At 45.3% G+C, this 15,243-nt stretch overlaps 1 protein-coding gene across 5 annotated transcripts in view; it reads left to right on the top strand.

The window, feature by feature from the left end:
- Window positions 1-14,631, top strand: part of LOC147465854 (sterol 3-beta-glucosyltransferase UGT80A2-like) — a 72,562-nt gene extending 57,931 nt beyond the window's left edge. For 3 of the 5 annotated variants that reach the window (XM_086522464.1, XM_086522469.1, XM_086522457.1), the window contains 2 exons: window positions 13,811-13,960; window positions 14,039-14,631. In XM_086522464.1, coding sequence (XP_086378590.1) covers window positions 13,811-13,960; window positions 14,039-14,221 — 333 coding nt within the window. In that variant the 3' untranslated portion in view covers window positions 14,222-14,631. Of the gene's footprint in view, window positions 1-13,810; window positions 13,963-14,038 lie in introns of those variants that run through there. The other 2 variants (XR_015189519.1, XM_086522474.1) reach the window with 2 other exon arrangements.
- The last annotated feature ends 612 nt before the right edge of the window (window positions 14,632-15,243 follow it).

The raw sequence follows: 15,243 nt of genomic DNA, 5'->3' as shown, positions 1-15,243 counted from the left end.
CATCTTTGTAAAGATCGATCTGATAGAAGGTCTCCAAGGGCCTCCTGCCTAAGGCACTCGAGCTCTAAGCCGTTGAAGCAAAAACTCCTTCCAGGGCTCCTCCCCTGGAAGCAGTCCTCTGACAACAAACTTCCCAAGAAGGGCTTTGCTCTGTTGTGCTAGGTGTATCTTCGTAGGCCTTCTCAAAATCGAGAAGAATTGTCACCAAATCCTCACCCCAGAGTCGCGCGAGGGCAGACGCCTCCCAAAAAGTGAAGATGTTGTCAAGGATATTGTGCTCCTTGACAAAACTTGTGTGGGTCCCATGTATGATGCTCTCTAGAAGTGGCTGACTCCTCAAACTCAGAGCCTTGGCTAGCATTTTGTAGGCTGAGTGGAGGATGGTGATGGGCCACCACGGTCGAATCTCATCCAAGGAGCCACGGAATGAGGTAGATCAAGTACTCACTCATGCTATCATTCATCTCTCCTCTATGCAAGATGTACTGAAAAGCGCTGCCACGGGTTGAGCCAAGCAAGTCCGAGTACTTCAAGAAAAAACTGGGAGTCAAACCATCCTCACCGGGACAATTACCTCGGAAACGGCTCTGAGGGCCGCATGGAGCTCTTCTACATCTCCTCAGTCACAAGACGAGGCATCTGTGCCCAAAACTGCTCTTTGCATGCATCCTGACGCTCTGACTGAGGCTCTGTTGACAATAGGTCTCGATAAAAGTCAGTAGAAATTGCACGCATATCCTCTGGGATGCGTAGCATCGTGCTACCCATTCTCTGTCTATTTGTCACAATGAGGATCACTGGTGCATGGTCCGAAAAAGATGTTGCAGTCAAAATGCAAACTGACCGACCCATGTCACAGATGTGGGCACTCGCATAGAAGCAATCTATCCGGAAAATTCACTCCTCCTACTCTACAGTCTGAGCGAGAGAAGGCCAAGCTGTCTGGGGGCCTCACAAAGCCAGAGTGCTACCAAACATCTGAAACCCTCAAAGCCATACATAGCCTCTCCCAAGATGCCAACTCAACTTCGTGCACAGTAGCATGGCCACCTCCAATCGTGTTAGAGGGATCCTCTAGCATGTAGAAGTCACGCCCAATGCACCATTGCTCTACATGCGGCAGAGACTCTACAATGTGACACCAAAACTCTGCACGTGCACTTGCCACATTGGGCGCATAGATGTTCAGGAAGCCCAATAGGCAGCCCTGAACCTGCGTAGTAATCCACTGAGCCCTGCCAGGCACAATAATACGTCTGTCCATAATGGCTTGGTGCGAAGAGTTCGCAATAGCCATACATACCCCTCCCTGAATACCACTAGGTCTAAATGCAGCTGACCAAAATGTCTCATATCGCCCACGCAAAAGCTGACCACATCGTCTAATGCGGCTGTCACAAAGATGATGCTCCTGCGGCATAAGAAGATCAATCTCTCCGTCCCAGGCATTGCTGAAGCTCCTGACGCAATCGACCTCGCTGGCGCTGAAACTGGGGCCCACCTAATCCTTGCACGTTCCATGAGACAATCCTCATGGAGAACGAGAAAGAACCGATGTTGCAGCAGTAGCTAACCGCGTTATCTTCGAGGTTGGCTTGGATGGGGATTAATCTGCATCCAAGTATCTCCGAGATAGACGTGACTTCAAAGAATGTCTAGCCCAAGCCCAAGAAGAGCGTGCCATGTGCAGGGCAACCTCCTCTATCCAAGAGACCTCATGTATGTATACATAGCATGGTGGGCTCTGCGTGTCAGTAAAGAAGTGTACCACAATGTCTACATCCTGCCGAGTCTGGAGGTGTCACTAAGAACTTGGCCAACGGCCACAAAGTCTGTATGTAACCGCCAGGTCTCCCATGTGGTGAGAGAATTCTAGGGACTGTGCCTGCAGCTACTTCATCATTGAGTCCAGAGTCCACTTAGACTGGTCCCTGCCACATAAGCGAAAAGAGAAGCCAATCACTAAGTCCAGGGTCTCTATTCCTCTAGCTGCAAGGAACAGTAAATGAACTCTGAAACAAGCTGCCTCAAAGTCTGGTGAAGGGTCGCCGAGAAATCGTGTGAAGTCATAGGCAAAGAAGTCCCACCTACGATGAATGTCGAAGCTCGTAAGTCCACGAGGAACTGTTGCAAAGGGAGACATCTGCACCAGAAGGGGGTTTGCAAGAAAGGTTGTCCCTCTCTCGCCAAACAACTCGTGGCAAAAGCGTTGCCAAGAGATCTCCTAGCAACCGAGGAAGGTCCTACCCCATGGGTGGATTGCAGGCTTGGACCTTGGTGACCACCTGAAGGGCCAGGCTGACGTGGTGGCCCTTGTTGACGCTGACCACGAACTTGCTGCCACCCCTCCTCTGCCCGAGCCCCAGGCTCAGAGGGTGAGTTTGTCTGAGTACCCTGTCACTTTGTCTGCTGTTGCTGGCCAGCTCTAGGAGGCTGGGGTTGAGCCTGAGGTGAAGGTCGGGGCCTCCTCTGTGGACAGGCCTTCGCAAGATGGCCCATTTGACGACAAATGAAACACTGATTCGGGAGGCCGGAATACTCCACGCTCTGGCGGAGCCAACCACCACTCACCCGAGGTAGTAGAATCACCTTCGGGAGGGTGTGGGTGTCCCGAACCAGAACACGTACTATGGGAATGTCAGCTGTCGTGCGAGGTGTCTCCAGGACGGTCCCAATCTCTGAGCCTATCCTGGATAAGAGCGGAAGGTATTCCCTTGTTAGGCTGAGGAAGCAAACTAAGATGGGAAGGTTTGCGTCCTCGACAAGAACGTCGGTAGCTGGGTTGAAACCCTAGCACCACTGTCGAAAGTGAGCTCATGCTGCACAGACGGCCAGGGGGCTCATCGCAATGACCTTGGACGCCATCTCGGAGGTCTCAAACTCTATCTGATAGTAGCCACGTCCGAGGAACTGAACGTCGAGGATCTTGCCCACCTCTGCGAGAAGGCGGGCCTGGAGGAGATCATGCACTTCCTGCTAGGTCGGGTGCCAATGATCTTGTAGATGACGGAGGTTGCCTAGAGACGCTCCACCTCTGTTGCGAGGCTCGCCTGCTCTGTCAATGAGAGAGCAAGTCGGATGGTGGGCTCTGTAGGGTCGGGCGAGGGGGCTTTTGAAGAGTCCCTCTGGGGTGGAGCATGGGTCTCCATCTGTGTGTGCTACTGCGAAGAAGTCAAGGATAGGCATACTCCCGTTGGCGTGGACGGCCTCCAAGACAGCAAAGCAGGACGTCAGTCGGCGAAGAGGATGCGGGCGCAAAATGGGGGGAGGGGAGGGCTGCGGGATGGAGGGGGCAGTGAATGCAAGAGGGGGATATAGCGGGTTGGTTACGAAGGGGGGGAGGAGCGGGCTTTGGTGGGACAGCAGGGCGCATGTGAGGAGGAGCGGGTTGGGGTAGGAGAGCTGGTCGCGAGAGAGGGGGCAGCGCGCACGGGGTGGGAAGGGGGTGCTAGCGTTGGTCGGCGAGCAGTAGCAACAAGCGCAATTCAGCTCCTCACTATGCATGTTACAAGACATAGGAACATAGTGTCGCCGATGAACACTCCCCTGGCAAATAACTATACAGGTCAAGGCTATGAGGTGTTCAATGACTCCCTCATCACTCCTCTTGCATAACCTAAAAAGGTCCGGGCCGGAAGATATAAAGGCCTTTTACAACCAAACACCCCCCAGACCGCAGCTTGCGTTGTTTGGAGGTTCAAGCATACATCTCCTCTGCGTCATCCGGAGGTTTTCCAGCATACAACAAATTCCGAGGTTTAGACAATACCAAAACAACATTTCTCGCTACTCCACCCGGGAGTAAATCACCAAGCATTGAAACCAGTATTAAAACCAGAGTCAAGTAGTCCAAATCGGCACCAAGACAAGTTTAAAATAGATACCATCTATTTCAAACAAATTCCAAACAGTACTTCCTCAAACAGAGTTTAAAAGTATTTAAAACAACTAGATAATCCATTCAGGTTTTTGTTTGGACAATCGAACTTTGAGGACAAATGGCTTGTCCGTCTCCATAACAGTAATTGTACGGGTCCGGATCTGAAGTGTCGCGTCATTCTTGTTATGCCAAGGCACGCCCAAGAGAACATCATTGTTGTTCAAGTTCATGATGTGAAAATCGGATTTTCCGTGATATCCTTGGATGGTCACTGGAAGAGCACCGGTGTGACCGGTGGTTAACTCAGCTTTGCGATTTTGCCACCGTACGGATCATAATCAAAGTCCATCTGCTTCTAGAATTCTGGATGGATGAGTTTTCGGTAGCTCTTGGGTCAAAGAAAATTAGGGCTTTGAAACCGTTGATTTTCCCATATGCTTGACACAATTCATTTTTACATTCAAGGCGTATGGCATAGATGTCAAGTACAAGTCCAATGGCTGGTTTGGCTCGTTCGACTGGAGACGGTCCTCGGGTTCTGTCGACCGTCGTCGGCGAGCGTCTATCAATGCGATGGGGACAACCAGAATAGTTATGCCTTGTTTGAAAGCATCCAAAGCATCAGCCTTCTTTTGATAAGGTGTCTCGTGTTGTTGAGGCGTCAAACGAGGCCTCTGCAGTTTTCACGAGACACTCGAGAATTTGTTCGTTGTTGCCAAGAGTTCTAGTTAGTGGCTGGAGGTTCTTTTGTGATAAACTCTAGCTTTCCCTTCATCAATTTGTAGCCGACTGCGGCATGGTCCATAAGCTCTTGCATGGTTGAGACTTGCTTGGACAGACAATATTCCTACAATGGTGATCGCGCGCACTGGTCCTCCAAGGGAATGAACTTAAAGAAGGACATCGGGAGATAGAAAACTTTGGTTATAGGCGTCCATGGTGTCTCTGGCAAGCATTTTCAAGTTGCCCCATTTTGCCAAGATCCGAACTTCAAAGAGAGAAGTCATATAACTGCGTGCAAATATGGTCTCGAAAGCTTGCCAAGTCCTTGGAGCATGCAGTTGCCGAACTTCAAAGAGAGGTCATATAACTACGTGCAAATATTGTCTTGAAAGCTTGCAAGGTCCTTGGAGCATGCGGTTGCGTCGCGATTGAACTCCACCACTGTATAGCATTATCTTAAAAAAGACCGTTGCTCGAGAAATCTTGGATTCTTCTGTAAGCATAGATGTTGTCGAATTGATGTAGGAACTGCAATGCTTTCTCCAGATCTTTCACCCCAGAAAAGGTGAAAAATTTGATTGTCGTGCCACCATCCTTGAAATTTTTTGGTTGGTTAGGCGCGTATCCCGGGTACGGAAAACAAGGGTATCCATATGGGCTTTAACCATTGTAGTCTCATGGGGGAGGTGGGGGCAACGGTGGTGGCAAAGGCAGTTGCACTGGATCAGGGTCAAATGGCTGCACCATATTCTTGAAGACTCCCCCGATCGGAATAGATGGTTGGGCCGGTTGCCGGTTGGAAGCTCTCGTACTTTCTAGTGCCGGAGGAGGAGGTACCACATGGGGCATTAGAGGGGGTAACATGTGAAAACTTTGAAGCATCGGGATTCTGTTGAGGATGCCGCAAAAGAATGTCGCGAAACTCGTCAAGGAGAAACTGCAAGTATTCTGCCGTATCCATGAACACCATGTGTTGGGTTGTGGCTTATGCCCTGAAAGACAGAGCGATAAAGACGGGAGCGCGTCCAATGCACGATGAAGTAAGGGTGGGAGTGGCTAATAAGCCCGGGTCGGGACTTGAAGAGTCTTCAATAAAACGCTTTGTCTGTTCTTTGGTGGGACCGGTACGCTTTCAAAAAAGCACACGCATGAAGCTCCGAAACCACTGTAACAGGGACAAGCACCACATGCTAACGAAAAAGAACAAACTAGGCAACTTTAAGCACTTCAAATAACAACTAAATAGAAAGAGACGCACGACACGAGACGGGAGTGGCAGAGCTCCACCCCAATAGAGCATTGGCCCCAAACGTTGGCGTCCTTTCGGTATTTCTTTATATTGCTTGAACTCAATACAACGCCTGTACTCCAATCTGTGCACCTTCACACAAAAGCATGCCAGAGAATGAGCCCATGACATACATTTAAAGGCCCTTGGCCTCTCAAAAGCAGTTACATAAAAAGTTTTCAAACTCAAAAGCAGCTAGCAACGTGAAATGTGGAGGTCCGTACAATCTGCCACGTGGCACTGTCATTGCAAAATGCGGCGTCCATACAGCTGTCAGGCCATTATCAATTTTACGCCAATCTATGTGTGTGTGTGTGTGTGTGTTTGGGGTGGGGGGGGGGGGGGGGGGGGGGGGGGGCACTTTATCTAATTTCTTTAAGTCACTTGGGCCCCATCGGATGGGGTCCCATAAGTTGGTGGGAACTCTTTTTTAAAAATAGGCCACTCGGAAAGACTTTTCAAGTCGGTGAAACTTCTTGCTTCTTCTGTTGCTCATAGGGTTTAGGCCCGTCAGCCGGGATCTGCAAATTGGCTCTGTTCTTCAGTGGCTTGACACATCAATAGTTCGTGACACACTGCCAGTGCAAATCACGGGCGTCCGTAGAGCGAGCCACGTCAACAAAATTTTGGCCATGCTTTATTTTAAATTCTCTAGGGGGACCATTTAACATTTAGGCCGCGGCCCTCTCGACAGAACTCTATATGTTGGAAACGTTCTGTTTCTTCTTCTTTAATAAATTTGACCCCTCGGCGGGCACCCATAAGTTGGTACTTCTCCTTTTCTCTAGGTATTAGGCCCCTTGGTTGGAATGTGAAAAAACAGTCAAGTTAGTTCCAAACACTCAGATGTCCTAGTATTATGCTAATGATTTTCCATGCGAATACAACATAGAAAGAACTAATGATGGCACAGAGGATTTTTGGCTTTGACCAAGAGATTGGTGTGGACCACCTTCCTAAGGAGAGTGAGTTTGAGGCGGGCCAAACGACGCATTGATTCGATACGTCTATGACCTCAACGCAAAAACCCTAACCCTAAAACCTATCACAATAGATGTCCAAATTTTTTTGATTGTGATCTTTCATGGTTTCAATGGCCAGCATTTTCAAGCTATTCTATTATGCTATAAGTTGTACTTCAAATAAGGAGGTCAGGCAACTTCGAGCAACAATATTCTTGAAAGCTTGCCAAGTCCTTAGAGCGTGAGGCTTTGTGGCTAAAGAACTCCCATCTTTGCGTAGCATTGTTTTTAAGGAAAGTGTTTGCTCGAGAAATTTTGATTCTTCTGTGTCTTCCCTGGTGAATAGATATCATCGAACTATTGTAGGATGCAATGCTCTCTCTCTCTCTCTCTCTCTCTCTCTCTCCATTGGCTATCTTCTGGGTTGAGTTTCTCTTCTCCTCTCGGCCATTCCTTTCCGGTTGGGCACGCCACGTCGTCACTTTATGACACCATGTTCTCAAACAATGCTTTCCAGAAAAGACTTGTCATACGCGGATCTGTGTCACTGACAATTGACTGAGGCATCCCATGATACTCAAAGATATTGCTCATAAATATCTTAACCATATATATGTTCTGGCTTTATCTCCTTCCTGACAGATTGAAATGAGCTTGTTTACGGAGCCTACAAATGATGGTCCTAATCCATGATTGCTTGTTTGCGTCCTTGGAAGATCAAAGATAAAGTCGATGGCTATACTTTCCCATGGTCTATTATGAATCGACAATGGCGGCAATAATCTTGGTTGCTTTTACCCGTCTAATTTGACTTTCTAGCAGACTAAGCATGATTTTACAAATGTGCCAACATCTTAGCGTAAAGCTGGCCAATGAAAGATTGCCTCAACGGCTTCTACAGTCGCATCAATTCCACGATGCTCAGCATATGGTGGAGCATGAATTTCTATCAAAACCTTTGGCCGCAACTATTTAGTAGCACATAACTTTCCATGCATCACGAGACACTCTTAACTGTGCAGTGTTCATGATGTTGTCCATCAACAAGTTGATCATAAATTCTTGCAAAATCTATATCTTTGACAAATAGTGTCTTCATTTCGTCTAGTTCACAATAGTATGGAACTGACACTACCAAAATTTGAGGCTTTCGAGACAACGCATCAGCCATCACGTTCTTTTGCCCTTCCACGTGCACAATCTGAAAATGGAACATCAACAAGATGTTTGCCCATCGCATGTGTTTCTCCGACAACTTTGTTTGTGTGAGAAATTATCGCATGGTTTGATGATCTGTTGGGATAACAAAATCAGCCCCTAGCAGATAGTGTTTCCAACTAGTGAGAGCGTAAATGATTGCCAATAATTAATTCTCTTAAACTTTTAAGTTCTTTTTGACCTTCAAGAGAATTCTGCTCTCATATGCCAAAACTCGACCATTTTGCATTAGAATTGCCACCGATCCTTCAAAGGGGATGAACTGGTCTGAATCAGTCCCTTCTCTAAAAGCTCATTGACCTAACTCATAATTTCTTTCTGTTGTGTTGCACTAACCCTGTACGGTGGATTAGAACCTGGCACAAGATCTATGCTATGATCCTCAGGTTTCTTTGGAGGCAACTCCCCGGAAAAGAGTCCAAAAAAACGAAACCACTGGGAAAAGTTGTCCTATCTTTATGTAAAGTAGACAAATTAGATACAACTTTATGTACTTCTTTTGCAAATATCAAGTACGCAGAAAGATGATTCTTTATAGATGAAATAGCAGAAGCAAAAACAACTGGAACAGACTAGCCTTTAAGCTTTGCATCAAGGACATGAGTCTTTCCTCTATGTGCAAGGGTAATTATTTTTGTTGTAAGTGTTTACCATAGCATGCAACATGTAACACCATGGGATACCCAATAACACGTCACAGCCCTCAAGTGGCATAATATGAAAGTCTTCCGCATCCACATAACTTTGAAATTGCAAACGAAGCTTTCCCAAAACCAAAATAGGAGTATCACGCTCTAAATGACCAGGACAAATGCCCAATTTTGATGCCAATGCTAGTGATATGAAATTTTTGCACGGGCTCCTAGATCAAAGAAGACCAATATTGTTTGGTTCCTAACTTTGCCCCAAGTTCTGCACAATTCCGTGGCATCTGTGCTTGGTTGGACGAACTAAATCTGAGACAAGTCCTGCATTGGGCTTTGGCTTCTTTCCTTTATGCTTTGACTTCTCATCCTTATCCTTTGACTTCTCATCCTTATTCTATAACTTCCTTTGTGGGCATTCATTTGCAAATTGTCCCTCCTGTTCACAAATGGAGCATTTCTTTGCTTCTCTTAGAGCTTTCCTTTCTTCAAAAAATTTGTCCAAGAAATGCCTTTTTTGTCCTTGTCCTCGCCCAGAAGAAGGTTTAAACTGCTAATTGGACTTGTTAGCTACATAAGTGGAGGGTTTCTTTGTGGAAGGTACAAAAGGCTTTGTTGCAACATTGCCCTTGGCTGAAAACTGTTTGCCCTAGGACTCTCTTCTTGCCCTTAAATCATCGGAATTTCCTATGGACAAATTATTGGCAACTGTCGTATTTTCAATCAACCACGCTATATTCATGACATTAGTCTTCCCAATCCTGAATGGTGATTCTCAATTTGATCTGACAATGGCACAAACCTATAGGAGCTTACTGGCAATAGTGCGGCCTAGAACTGCTTTTTGTACTCTTCCAAGGTTCACATAGTTTGCCGCATTAAACTCGTGCCATGCTATCATCACATCCACTTCAAAAGTGTTTGTAATCCATGCAGGTGCAAATAATTGCTTGAATTGGACCCATCTTGTACGTGCTTGAACTTGGTTCAACAATGCGGTCCATCACTGAAGCACATTTCCTTTCAAGAAAGTGGTAGCCTTGCGTATCTTCGAAGGTTCTGTGAAGTTTTCTCCGGTGTTGTATGAAGGTCAAAGCCTTCAACTGGTCCTCTGTTCCCTTGAAAGTTTCAAACTTCACTGCGTGCCACCTTCCTTGTAATCCTTAGGTTGACTCGAAGGAGTCAAATTGTCATAAACATGTGCCTATAAAAGTGGTCGTTTAGAATTGACCATTCCAGCACTTGCATCACCTATTTACTTGTCATATCTACATTTTGGGCATATGGCTGTGAAAAACCAGCCATACCAAGGTGTGCTCTAGGCATTTGAAAATGGCCATAGGCCACTTGAAAACTTGGTTGGACACCTATGTTCCCATACATAGGGTTAACTATGCCTGGTTGCATCGTCCCAAACACATTCCCTGGCATATAACCTTGCAAACTTGTGGAAGGTCCAACCATAGCTTGAAACACTAAAGCACCTCCAAAATAACCAAGATACGAAGTAGGCAATGGAAGGGTTTGACCCAGGTCCCATAGCTTGTTCATTACTCCCTTGACCATTCACAAACTGTTCCTATCTAAGTAAAGCAAATGGACACCGTTGGTTGCTCAATCACACGGGCTTTCCCTTGAGCATCAAGAGACCCCACTGCATGAGAAATCTCCTTTTCGTGCAACGGCTCACACATACCTTGTGTTGGAGCTTGTAAATCTTGTGTAGAAGCTTGTAAAACTTGTGTAAGAGCTTGTAAGAACTCTTGCATCCTATTGTTCTTGATGACCAACTGCTGAAAAAATTTCCATGCAGCATCCACGCTGCTCTTTTTGAAGAGTGACTGACTATCCCGTTGATGGAACCATATAACTGGCCAATACACAGTTGAGGGTGGTACTAAATCAATTACCTGTTAATTTTACACAAAGGATAGAGAAGAAGAGAGAACACAGATGCGTCCAGCAATTAGAATGTCACTGTCCACACAAAGATTGACACCCTATAGGCCCCAAAGACTGGTGCCCCTTTCGGTATTTGTTTATTCAATTGAAAACAAACGATCCGAACACTTACCCAAGCTCCCACCAAGTTGTCTAGACCAAGTTGTCTAGACCAATTGTTGAAAAAATTTCCATGCAGCATCCACGTTGCTCTTTTTGAAGAACGACTGACTATCCCGTTGATGGAACCATATAATTGGCCAGTACACAGTTGAGGGCGGTACTAAATCAATTACCTGTTAATTTTACACAAAGGATAGAGAAGAAGAGAGAACACAGATACATCCAGCAATTAGAATGTCACTGTCCACACAAAGATTGACACCCTATAGGCCCTAAAGACTGGTGCCCCTTTCGGTATTTGTTTATTCAATTGAAAACAAACGATCCGAACACTTAAACCAAGCTCCCACCAAGTTGCAGGTTTTCGACCCAATTTCGGCAACATAACGGCGCCAAAATCTCTGTAGGTCAAAAGTATAGAAGTCTAGGATAGATCCCTTGCATTTTAGAAGCTTTCACGTTAGGTGTGTAAGTAAATTTCAGCGAGCTGTAATTTCCTGTTTTGGTTACTGAGAGGTGCCCAAACTCCTGTATAACCTCCTCAAGGCTTCCCTGAAGCTTCCTAGGTGTTATTTTGCAGTTTAAGTATGAAACCCTAAACCTACAAATAAATGCAACAAGCTGAAATTCTTCATTTTGGATGGTTTTGAGCGGAGCAAACACGTCTATGAGTGTCTCGAGAGCTCCCGCATGCAATTGGACACTTCCCCTTTGATTTGGACGAGTTTTCACGCGAGAAAACTCTTCTGTTTCACAATCTGTCACGATGGAAGTATGCATACGTGTGGGGGATTAGCAATTAGCTAATCTGGTTCTTGTTCAATAAGCTCTTGCCTTGGCAAACGTGCATAAAACCCTCTCCCATTGACATGTGTCCACTATGCCCCTTATGGTTGAGTTTCCTAACCGCTCCCAACTTATAAAGTTGTCAGTGACTTGCCACGTGGCCCAAATTCCCTTTAGGCACAGGTGCTTCCATACTCATCAAAATTCAGTGCCAATAGACACCGATTGATCGACCTAGATTCTTGATGTGAGAAACCCGTTTGGTTGCAGCTGTTTCACACTGGCCATGCAATGTCCACTTGCACCGTTTCAAGGGTTCCGGGGGAAACAAGCAAAAAAAATTTTAAAAAATAAATATGTAATACATATTTAGAGAAGGCAACAAGAAAAATACACCTCCAGGTGATAGTGCCCCTTTTGATATCTTTTATATTGATCTTCAAAAGAAGCAAAGATCCTAGAATCTATCAGACAGGTTCGGGTTAAGTTACTCAAGTAACTTAACCAAAGCCACTAGAAAATATGGCCTAGCCTTGCCTCACAGGGGAAGCATTAACGCAAAACTAGACCATTGTTCCGAAACTCACCTGCTAAGAGGAGGTTCAAATCCGCCGATGCTTTTTTCCCTCGCGAGGAAGGCACCACCACCGAACTTTTACTTGCTCAAGGGCCAATGAGTATACTATTCTTTTTAAATAGCAAGGGAGGGGAGTTATTCGACCCACCCATCCTTGGGAAGAATGCCAAAAGCCTCTCCCAACTTGGCTCATATTATAGGCCCTTGGCATGAAAAGCATCAGATACAAAAGTAACTGGTGTTCAAAAGCGCTTTCCCTTGCGTAGACACTACCACGTCAGCTGCCCGGAATTCACGCTGTAAATTGTGGAAATCCGTATAGCCTTGTGTGAGCATACCTCCTGCTTGTTACACTTCTCGTTTCAAGGTACAACTTGGAGCTTTCCATATCCTGTTTAAGACTTTCCGTACAACATAGTTAACAAGCTTGAAAATAGGACATCAGTGAAAAAGGCTCCTTGTAATGGACTGTGCGAAGTGCAATAATATAAGAGGGGCAGAGAAGGAAGAGACGGGATCTGGGGAAACGAGAGACTTGATTCTTCAACTTTAGAGTCTGCAAGAATAGCTTGAAAAACGCAACTACTCACTCTTTAACTTTATTGCAAAATGTTCAGTAATCTCTCTTTAGGTAATTGATGGATCGATTGGAGTTTGATAATAGGATATCCTGTTGAAATTATGGTATGCCATCTTTGATAACTTGCATGGGCCTATCTATTAACTCTCATCAAGAGCTCAAGAGCAATTTGTATAGACTCGGTTTATTCGTTTTCCAATTGGTAAGATGAAGATGGTCAGCCTAAACGCATTCTTTCTCTCATACAATCCTTTACGTCTTTAGGCTTTTGTACTCCAGCACTTTTGGATCCATTTAACAAAGGAGGTGTTTTCCACCAAGGACTGAAAAGAACGTGACATGTGACAGCAGGTTCACTTGTGAAGCGCTGAAAATCAGGCTGCTCAAAGGACAGATTTAAATTAAATCTGGTGTTCAGTCATGAGCATTGCATTGGTCCTGGCCCTATCAGTCTCTCTCTCGTAGGTGGAAATCACATCGACAAACATTATAAGCTTGCTAATCAGTGATAGTGAGACATTTAAGTGATAGTGAGAAACGTATAACATAGCAAATGACTACTTTTAGAGCTGCCTCCTCTTGGAGTAGGACTGAATGGTTTGTCCTGAATGGGCACAAGGGGTTGCTAGAAGCATTGCTCTCTGCTTTGCTATGCTCGTTTGATCCGGTCATTGCTAGTAGTAAATGGGGTTGGGTGTTTGAAAATGTCGATGGGCTATATCCACATACTTTTTTATCTGCTAAATTGTGAGAAAAGGGAGGAGTGTGTTTGAAATGCCCATCACTTGCAATCTGGCAAGCCATCTTGAGACAAAAGTACCAAAAGCGGTATCTTCTGTATGTAGTGGCATAGGCAGCAAATTGATTGCGTATTAGAGCTGTGATGTCATGTCCTTCTTCATATGTGTATATAAAAGTGGTAGTCTTAGCTCCACAAATGTGGATGATAGGCAGGAGTTGATTACTCCAAACTAAGGCTTTCATTTGCAGTTGCTTGATTAAATGTTTGGTTTAAAAATTGTTAAAAGAGTTCCTTGTCTCAAACATGTTGTAGATAAAAAGTTTAACTTTGCCCTTGTGCTTTTCAGTGCCCCACAACCATTGTGCCTTTTTTTGGAGATCAACCATTCTGGGGTGATCGTGTGCATGCTAAGGGCGTGGGACCAACCCCTATACCTGTCGGACAGTTCTCTCTTGATAAGCTTGTCCATGCGATGAATTTCATGAGGGATCCTGAGGTTTTGACGATTCACTGATATTTGACATCTTCAGGTTTGTATTAGTCTTAAAGAAGCTGTTTGCTCCATTGTTTGCAGGTAAAACAACGTGCTGTTGAATTGGCGCATGCAATGGAACATGAAAATGGCGTAATTGGTGCAGTGAATGCATTCCACAAGCATTTGCCAAGAGAAATGCCCAAGAGAGCACAGTCCATTTCTTCCAAGACGATGATCGACTGCATAACAGAATTTAAAATTTTTCAGTGCTTTGGGGCTTAACATTCCTCCTTGAAGTTGTCAAGCTTGATCAGGGCTACAACCGCGGAGGACTCGTGTGTGAATGCTCTTTGGAACCCTTAACTGCAAACAGAAAACCCTTGGGATCTTGCTCCACAAATTTTGCATCGTGGTCTTGTCAAATATAAAGCTTTATTGCACACCGCCTCTGATGTGGTTTTACCTGATATATTCATGCCTCCGCGAGATGGGGGTGTGCGTTTGTAAACATTGAGTTTTGATTAGCAACTGGTGTTCTTTGATTTTTGGTCATGCAATGATGTATCGAAGCATCAGGCACGTCTTGCTCGAATAAGTGCTTATCACCACCATATTGGTGCACAATTTTGCAACTGTGATTGGATCGGTTTTCTGGAATTACCTTGCAATTTATGTGAAGCAATTTTACTGCCTACACCATCTTTTACTGAGTTTCCCAACTGCAAGTGCCTTTATGGGTTAAAGCACACAAAGTAAGCTATATTACCGACGCATGCGTAAATCTAAATGATGATTGTTCAAGTTCTAATTCCAAAAAGTGAAGTGTAGCAACTTTTGTGAGTATGATCCTTTTTTGGGTATGGGCAATTAATTAGATCCAATTCAAGAATCGTCGTTTGCAATGCTATGTTGTAATGATAAGCCATTGATCTGCACTGTTGGGATGATTTTTATGACCCCCCCCCCCCCCCCCCCCCCCCCCCCCCCCTCTCTCTCTCTCTCTCTCTCTCTCTCTCTCTCTTTGGGCACCCATTGTATTAGTGGTCTCTCACATACCCCACACAGTTCCAGCTAGAATTACTACTAGATTCATTTTCGTATTTCTTTTTGTACCCAGATATGGTGTCAAATTCACCAGTTGGTCTCATAGGTCATTTTGGCCTTTTGAAGATGTTAGTATATGATTTCATTTCATTTCATCTCTCTCTCTCTCTCTCTCTCTCTCTCTCTCTCTCTCTCTCTCTCTCTCTCTCTCTCTACGTGGCTGCATGCTCATGTTGTCCCACGAGGCACATGTAGTGCTA

The sequence above is a fragment of the Adiantum capillus-veneris genome, chromosome 1 (genome assembly GCF_014529385.1).
Source record: "Adiantum capillus-veneris isolate H3 chromosome 1, ASM1452938v2, whole genome shotgun sequence".
Classification (NCBI taxonomy): domain Eukaryota; kingdom Viridiplantae; phylum Streptophyta; class Polypodiopsida; order Polypodiales; family Pteridaceae; genus Adiantum; species Adiantum capillus-veneris.
Note: the sequence above shows the minus strand (reverse complement) of the source record. Positions and strands in the feature narration are given on the sequence as shown.